The following is a 9241-nucleotide window of genomic DNA, read 5'->3' as shown; positions in this document are numbered from 1 at the left end:
ATAAGGGTCAGGGTGAAATGTGAGGAGGACCCCCATGCTGTTTTTTTTTTTTTAATAAAAGGTGTACGATCACTTTCTTAAACATTAGCCAACTTGATATATTTTTTGCACTATTGCTATGCATCTCTAGAGGGGTCCAGGAACAATGTAAAATCTCACTGCAATGGAGACTGCTGCAATTTAGAACGGCCCGCTTTGACCGCAGATAGAAACTGGCCAGCAGGTCGGCAAGGATGGCCCTGTTCTCACTGATGTAAAATAATTTTCCTGCACCTGGCCAATCTCTCAAACCCTCATGAAGAATTAAAAGGCTGCAGCCCACACAGCAGTTTAATATTGCCCAGCAGCAGGACCATTTTAATTAACAAGAAATTTTCCTGCGTGGAATTGTAGGAAGGCGGGCGTTTAATTACAAGAATTAGGAGACTGCAGCCAACACAACAGTGTAAGGCCCAATTCACGCTGAGCGATGTGTTTGTCGCGCGATTTGCATTTTGCGAGTTTGTCCTGCAAATGGTTGCATTGAGCAACCTAGAATCGCGGCAAAATCCGCTCCAAAAAGGGTCCTGCTGTAGCGACGCACGACCCGCGACAGCGACGGACAGAACCCCATTGACATGCATTGGAGAGCGATATCGCGCAATAAATATCCGCGATATCGTGCAGATTACCGCGCGATAAATCGCTCAGTGTGAATGGGCCCTAAAAGTGGACAGCAACGTCACTAGAGAGACTAGACCCAAAATGACTAGGGACAAAGGGTGGAAAAATTAAAAATTTTTGGGAGTGTGAGAGATTGTGTGTGTGGTTGTGCGCGTCTTGATTGTTTTTGAGGATCCATTCACCCTAGGACAGTGTGTTAAATCACACAGTCCCATGTGATTATTGCACTGTACAACGCAAACACACCTGGTGCAGAAGGCAAGTTGCCTTTCCATTGATTTGAATGGCATCCCAAACCCAAAAAGCACCTCCCATCCACAGTTCAATCACACGCACCGGAACGCATGGCATGCATTACAGCGCGGTGTGACTTGGGTCGCGGCTTAATGACCAAGGATAAATGAGGGTCTTGCGGTAACACGGGTTGAGAACCACTGGCTTATAACAACCAATTAGCGCCGATCATTTTTTTCTACACAGCTTAGAAAATGAAAATTTTAAAAGTGAATAGATTGTGCTCCAGTGTAGACAACGTTTGTCTCAGACACTTTTTATTAATTCCCCCCAAAGAGTACAAATTAGGTCTTAAAAAAAAAAAAAAAGATATTACAAAGACTACACCAGTGTAAAACTGACCAACAGGACTGTTTTACTCAGGGAGTATAGGCCTAACCAGTGCATGCCTGAGTTAGGGGATAATGTGGTGCCGTGAAAATGGCGAACGTTTGAGGCGTCAATCATGATACACAACACCTGCCGAAATAAAAAAAGTCCTGCCGCACGACGACATCCAAACCGACGAAAACTCGACGCAAAATGACATCTCCTATCAAATACCACATAGCATGCGGGAGCTCCCGAATGCCAATCGGGTCTGTGAGCCGAGGTGTCATATGAATAGTATTGGGGAGTTCCCGAATGCCATGTGTTATTTGACAGCCGAGAATGTGAAATGGGCGGAGCGAGCCCCGTAACGTCACGGCTCACTCTTCCTATCTGTTTACCATCGGGCATGGTGATTGACGCTGGAGCCATTTTTTAATTAAAGGAATAGTCAAAAATTTACTTTTTTTTTCATTTAAAAAAAGGACTTTCTTTAAAAGTGTTGTTTGTTTATTAATTTTGAATTTTAACCCTTTAGTTAATGGGTACCCCTCGCTCATTCACATGGGGTGCCTCTGGGTGCCCCCTTAAAAAGGTACCCCGATGCAAATAAGCCCCCTTGTCTGCAGACCCCCATAACCACCAAGTCAGGGTTGTGGGGCAGAGGCCCTTGTCCCCATCGGCATCGGCCACCCTCCCAATGCCGAGGGCACATGGTCTGGTATGGTGCAGGGAGGGGGTGAAATCGCTCGATCGTCCCCCCCCCCCCTTTCTTGCCCTGCCGGGCCTGTGCTCGGATCAAGGGTCTGGTAGGAATGTTAGGGGGGACCCCAATTCTCTCCCCCCCCCCCAACAGGGGGCTTAGAATTCCTACCTTCCTACCACACCTAAAGGGCCTGGTGTGTTTTTGTGGAGGGAACCCAACGCACTTTTTTTTGTTTTAACTTGGGTTGGGGGGTCCCTCACTAACATTCCTACTAGACCTATCGGGGCTGGTATGAATTTGGGGGGAACCTCACGCTTTTTTTCCCCTCTTCTACAGACTAAAAAAAAATAAAAATAAAATTCTTCCTCTAATGCAGTGGTTCTCAACCTGTGGGTCGCAACACACAGTTAAGGGGGTCCCCACCTGCCCTGTGCTACTCTAGGTAAGAGGCTCCTCAGCCTCACCCTAGCGCAGCAGTGTCAGTTCTCCTAGATGGCGCTGCAGCAGCAGCGACCCGAGAGGATTAGAGAGAGGGGAGCAGGCAGGAATGAGGGGAGGCGAGTGCTTGATCACCAGAAAGGTTGAGAACCACTGCTCTAATGTCACTTTGCTGCAACGAAATTGCTTCCAAATGAAATTTCGTACACACTACCGCAAACAAATTTTTGGAATCGGAAATTCGGATTCTTTTGCATTTGTCATCTCTTTAATTCGGATACATCAAATCTCAGAAATTTTGGCTCGGAACGAAATCGCACAGGTCTAGTGTTTAATACCATTTTAAGTGCAATGCTACCCTATTAGATCAGCAGCTTCTGCTTTTACAAATATAATAGGCCCACGAGAACTTTTATGGAAGATACTAACAATTATATAACAAACAAACTACATAGAAATCCCAGTTTTTCAAGTAATAAAATAAAACTCCCAACATTAAACTGCTTAGTGCAGCCATGCCTAGTAATGGACAAAAGCAAACTGCACAAGAAAGGTTCTTGCCTGGAAACCAACATGTGTTTATTTAACTATGTAAATATTATTATTAAACAAGTGCATTGTGTACAACAAAAAAAATGTTTTTTTTAATCTTAGATTCTTCTTTATGGGAACCTAAAAAAGAAAGAAACAATTAGTAACCAAGAAAGAACATTAATTCTGAAGGGTCTGTTCATCATTTTTAATAAAAAACAAACACGTGTTTTTATGTATAGATGCATGCCTATATGAACATAGGGACAACCATACTTTTACTGTACATATACAGGCCCAGCTTCCTGCTTTGCACCGTTACACAATACTTACGGCTTTACTGCTTCTGAAGCTGGCGATACACCTTACATCCGTCGCACCACTTTCGTTGTGCGATGGTTGTAAGGTCATTAAAATTATGACCTGTCCATCTTGGACAGGCAGATCGTACTTGCAATCATTGCAAGCCCTCCCCGCTGAGGGGAGGGTTTGCCGATGATTGCAATGCTGAGCGGGCAGTGTGTGCTTGCGCACACTGGCACGTGCGGCATTAGTCTTCCGAGCACGCTAGGAAGACTAAAGTCGTGCGACCGTACAGTAGATGCGGTCGCAGGCTGCCCATATACCTGCCGATTATCGCACGATCACCCACGATTATTGTACGATAATCAGCAGGTGTATGGGCACCTTTACAATACATTTCTACAAGTTGGCTCGGTCACAGAACACATGGACACTCACTATGTAGTCCAGATCTTTTCTTTATAACTGAGTGATTGCAAATTGAGCGTTGGCTCCCTCTAGTGGATACTTTACAAATTACTAAAAAAGAACTTCAGGCAATTGAAAAACCCTTGCAGTAGGGCTAGCCCATGCACTGCAAGGGTTAATTGCTCATTTTGGTCTAGGGCAGGGGTGGGCAAAGTCTGGCCCTACAGCTGTGGTGAAACTACAAATTCCATGAGGCATCTGTCTCTGCTGGATTTTCACAGCCACGACTCCCTATGCCTCGTGAGATTTGTAGTTCACAACAGCTGGGCCACCACCACCAAACAGTCTACTACTACCGGAGAAGTTTCCCATATATTCTTGTTCCTTCAGTAAATGGGTAATTTCTGTTCACCATCTGACCACCACATTTTAACAACCGATGTTAGTTCTTGTACTTGTGTCCAAATGTTTAATGGCTTTTATTCCGGTCTGTTACGTCAAAGGGTAGCCACACCAACAAACACAGACAAGGGGCTAGATCAGGCTGGTTGAATACTTTGCAAGATGTTATTTATCTTGTATGATACTTGTATAAAGTCTGAGGCCCCTTTCACACGGGCTGATCAGGACAGGTTCCGTGCACACCTCCTCTCCTGATCACAGCAGTACGGAATAGACGTCACCACTGTGTCATCTGTGTCTGTACAGTTTTTTCCTCCATCTTGTGATGGGAGGATAAAACTGAAACTGCCGGCGTTCTGTCGAAATCTCCGACTGGTGACATCACATCCGGTAACTCAAAAACAGACAATGTATACCTCAAAACAGACAATATGTAACTTATCTAATAAAATTGTAATAAACTGTGAATATATGTAACAAGTGTAGGTGATTCTTGTTAATAAATAGTGAATGGACAAACAATGTGTACCAATTGAATAGAATGAAATAAAAATAAAACTTTTTTCAATGTATGTGTGAGTAGTCCAAATCTTTTGTAGTTTTTTTAAAAATTTAAAAAGTCTTTAAAAATCCATAAATGTAAGACACTTAAAAAGTGAAAATTCGGTGCAATAATGTGCTGCATTTTTTCCACATTTTTTCTACACTTTGCTTTTTATTTTTGTCTTCAATTTTTTTCTTCATCTTTTTCATTTGTTTCGTTTTTTTGGAGTTTCGTTGGACACATTATTGCACCGAATATTCACTATTTATTAACAAGAATCACCTACACTTGTTACATATATTCACAGTTTATTACAATTTTATTAGATAAGCTACATATTGTCTGTTTTGAGGTATACATTGTCTGTTTTTGATGTATTATCACACAACTGATTCACATTGAATATTTTGAGACACACCCCTTCACTGAATGTTTTATTAATTATTAATTATTAACTAGTATTTGTTAAAACCTGACCTGAACGTCAGAGTTCTTATATGCACCTCTGAAGGACGGTTAGCGCTGTACGTTTTAAAATACCACATCCTAATAGGGGCTGAGTGCCTTTTTGTTCAGCGGCTTCCCCTATCCTTTTTAGACCAATCTATTTATATATATTTATGTTTATCCAGTTTTATCCAATCTAAACTTTTATCCATATTTTATTATTCTTAGTATTTCCATTAGCGCAAGTTCTTTGCAATTATTACATCCGGTAACTCGCCAGTAATAGACCAGATGGTGCTAGTGTGCATGCGCCAGCGGTGCCAGTGTGAGTATCCTCATCGAGTTATCGTGCTCTCGTCATTGCGCCTGCGCGGCTTCACAATCCCCATCAAGTTCTCCAACCCCCGTCAGTGCGCCTGTGCGGTCACCCAAAAGCGCGCCCACCTGATGGCAAAACATGTAATCTCTTGACCGTGACCGTGCAGACGCACTGGTGGAGGTTGGAGAACTTGATTTGGATTGTGAAGCCTATATAATAATGACTGATGGATCATTTATTACTAAATTATTATTACTAGTAGGCACACAATATGGATTTACAAAACCTCATGCATGGAATGCTTTCTGCCCAGGGTTGCCATGTCTGATCATTATTGCTGTGGTTTTTTTTTTCTCTGGCTCTTAGAGCGACGCACCAATATTCTATGCCCTAGACCAAAGCAAGCAGTTAACCCTTGCAGGTGTGGGGGTAGCCCCACTGCAAGGGTTAATTCTTAGATAGCCTGGAGTTATTTTTTAATGTAATAAAAATATGGAAGATCAAATGTGAACGTCACTTGAAAAATAGGTAGGTTTTGCAATAGCCTGAAACTACTCATGCTGTAGTCATGCTATACTTTCCCTTTAGTATAGGTGTAGCTCTTACGATCCAGTTCAGGAAACATAGCTTGCTGTGCATGAGAATTGGCTCCAACACCCCCTATAAGGCTGGGTTCACACCTGGGTGTTTTTCAGCGCTGATCGAAGCGCTGAAAAACGCTCAAGAAGTGAAATCCTATTAATTGCTATGGGCATGGTTCCCACCTGGGCGCATATTAAGAACGCCCAGGTGTGAACCCAGCCTAACCCAGTGTAAAGGTGGCCATACACTTTACAACCATCGCAAGACCTTAGTCTTGCAATGGTTGTAAAGTAATTTAAAAAACGTACGATCTGCCCATCTTGGACAGGCAGATCGTACTCTCGATCATCGCAAGCCCGCCCCTCGGGTTTCCGATGACCGCAATGCTGAACCGTTCGGCATTTGTCTCCCGAGCACCATTCAAACCAGCCGAAAATTGTACGATTTTCGGCTGGTTTTCTAGCGTGCTCCTTAGACAAAAGACGTGCGACCGTACAGTAGAAATGGTTGCACGTCTTCGTTAACACTGCTCTGATCTCGTACGATCGCGGGATTTCCTGCATTCTCGTACGAGAATCGAGCAGTGTATGGGCACCTTTAGTCAGATTAGATCAACCAGCAGAGGGCTGTACTGTGTCTGGAGAGCGTGCATGTGAGGAGTGATCAGGTAGAGATGAATACTGGCTCTGTACTGATCAGTGGATAGATCTTTTGATATCCACTCCTGATCTGTAGTTTGTGTTAAAGTACAGAGGCTATATATATATATATATAATGTATATGTGTGTATTTAAAACACACACACATTTGATTTCATTATTTTTCTCTTTTTGGTTCTCTATTTTTACCGATGTCAAAAGGCTAGCCAATGCTGTCACAACTCACCAGCAGTAGACTTAATGGCCACCCTGAAATGCCTGGTAACGAGGGATCAAAAAAATATTGTTATTATATTAACATAAAAACATCTGCAACTGTCGCAATAGTTTGGTGGCAATGCAGAACTATAATAAAGTGCAACTCTAGATTTCAGTTTTCCATGATAAATGCATAACAGCTTTCAGCAATGTAATGGTTTTATTGATCTTCTCATTTGTCCTCATCGGTCTTCATTCTCTTTTGCCTAGAAAGTTATCCTCAATTTTAGTTGGACATCTGATGTTGCTTTTTAAATAAAGAGCAGAAAACATTTTACAAAGCTATGCAAGTTTTTGTTGTTTTTTTTTCTCTACACAACAATAAGTCTTCAATACATGTACATTTCCACAAGTTTTATGCCTTTAAAAGCGCTGGAAGTAAAGAAAAATATCGATTGATCTGCCATAAATGCCAACTTCCTGTAAGGGCTGGCAACACCAACCAGCTGTGTCTCAACTGCAAGCTGGACTACATAACTCATACGATCACCACCTCTGTCCTACTACAGATGTGTGCTGCTGCCTTGTTTCCCACAAGCCTTCCTAGACACCGTGTAGGAAAAAGGCTCGTGGGAGACGTAGTTCTGGGAAAGTGCCCACATCAATTGGAAATGACCTCCCATTTTGGAAGCCTAGTGACATCACAGTACACAATAAATGCCTTTTTTTCACTTCAGGAACAGTGTAAAGAAAAAAAAAATGCGGGGACATGGTCAAGAGGGGTTTGGATAATGCCTGGACATTTTAACAGCCACTGGGAGAATAGTTAAAAATGCAAAACTAATTTTTGCCCCTATATGCCAAAGAATGCACCAAAACCGACCTTTAAATGTTACAGCTGTGGTGGTTACAGCACAAGCTCTGTCCGGCTCATGAATGAACAAAGCTCGTCCTTACCACACCTCCATAAATAAATACAGCCAAGAAAGGTGCAATTGTGTAGTAAAAGAAATGGGATATCTAAAATCTCTTCTATTTTCACACCAAGGCCACTTTAAACGATCAGCAGCTACCTATAAATACCTTATTAATGGGCCCCTACATGATATTGTAGGTTATTACAATTACCATTTTGTATCTGAAAACTACAGTTAATATTCATTAAGTGTTACCAGTAAGGCCAAACTGACCCTACAGAGTATTAGTAAATAGGTATATTGGTGCTTTATAAATCTATGCATGGCTGTTGCATCAGAGAGAAATAGTAATACTTTGAAAAACAAAACACCTTAGGCAACAGTACCCTACCTCAGTTTAATACATACCAATCTGCCACTCTTGTGAATCTGTAAGAAACCCAGATATCCAGGGAACATGCCCGCTGCTCTCCACATGCCCATTGGGTCTTCAGTCTTGACCATAAACGGTACTCCGCCTTGAAGATCTCTAAATGGCTTATTATGGTAGTCAGTAGGGCCCATAAGATCACACCTCATTGGACCTGGGCCCAGGTATCTTTCCGGGGATTCTAGATCAGGAAGGTCTTCTATTTTCTAAAAGGGATATTAGAAAATGAAGTCAAGACAACTGGTCTAATTTTTACCCGACCTTCATTGTTACACATGAATCCATACTACATGCCCTCTGGTACCATTAGAAACTAACATTAAGAAAATGAAAATTCTGTTGGTTGCCAACAGTAACACCAGGAAACTCCAATAAAGCTGCCTACTGCTTCTGGCAGCTAGGGTCGGTCTTAAGGTCTAAGTAAGCCTCTGTCAGGGTTCCACCCTAACTTTACTGGTTTGCAGCATTCTGGCTTGGCTGCCATTTTACTCACCTCTGTTTCCTTCTTTGCCTAAGCGACTCTGGAACGTTGCTCACTACTCCCAGGTTCCCTCTTATGGCCAGACAGTAGAGCATCATTTGAGTGAGTCAGATGGGAGTTTCCTGTCTCTGAGTGATGAGTCACCCCCCTCACTATATATAAACCACTCAGTCCAGTCTGACCTTGCGTGGTCTTCCTGCTAGTGCATTCCTGCTGCTCTGAGTATCCTGATTCTGTGTATGACCCGATCCTGGCTGACGTTCTCCTCTGGCTCCTGCTCCTGGCTTGTTCCTGACGACACTGATCTCTGTGTTCCTGACCTGGCTTGGACGACTACCCACTCCGGCTCCTGACTCTGGGTTGTTCCGGTTTAGGACTCTGCTTGCTCCTGTGGACACTGTTCTTAATAAATATTTTTACTAGCACCTTTTGCTTGTCTGGTTTGAATTGTGCGCTGACAGCCTCAGGCCAGAGGCAACAGCCTGACAAACTTGCTTTATAGTACTCTACACTGGCCTGTAGTCACCTCCCAGAAACTGGTGGGGATCGTGCATAACTTACCAACACATTCAATATTTATTTAAACCAGGAGACTAAAAATTTGCACAAA

At 42.7% G+C, this 9241-nt stretch overlaps 1 protein-coding gene across 1 annotated transcript in view; it reads right to left on the bottom strand.

Moving 5' to 3' along the window:
• Positions 1-5402: 5402 nt before the first annotated feature.
• FIGLA (folliculogenesis specific bHLH transcription factor) overlaps positions 5403-9241 on the bottom strand; it is a 10818-nt gene continuing 6979 nt past the window's right edge. The window contains exons 5-6 of the mRNA XM_018558874.1: positions 8129-8356; positions 5403-5489 (exon numbers count right to left, since the gene is read on the bottom strand). Of these exons, the coding sequence (XP_018414376.1) occupies positions 5403-5489; positions 8129-8356 (315 nt within the window). The remainder of the gene's footprint in view (positions 5490-8128; positions 8357-9241) is intronic.

The sequence above is a fragment of the Nanorana parkeri genome, unplaced genomic scaffold, assembly GCF_000935625.1.
Source record: "Nanorana parkeri isolate BGI_ZX_2015 unplaced genomic scaffold, ASM93562v1 scaffold365, whole genome shotgun sequence".
Lineage (NCBI taxonomy): Eukaryota > Metazoa > Chordata > Amphibia > Anura > Dicroglossidae > Nanorana > Nanorana parkeri.
Note: the sequence above shows the minus strand (reverse complement) of the source record. Positions and strands in the feature narration are given on the sequence as shown.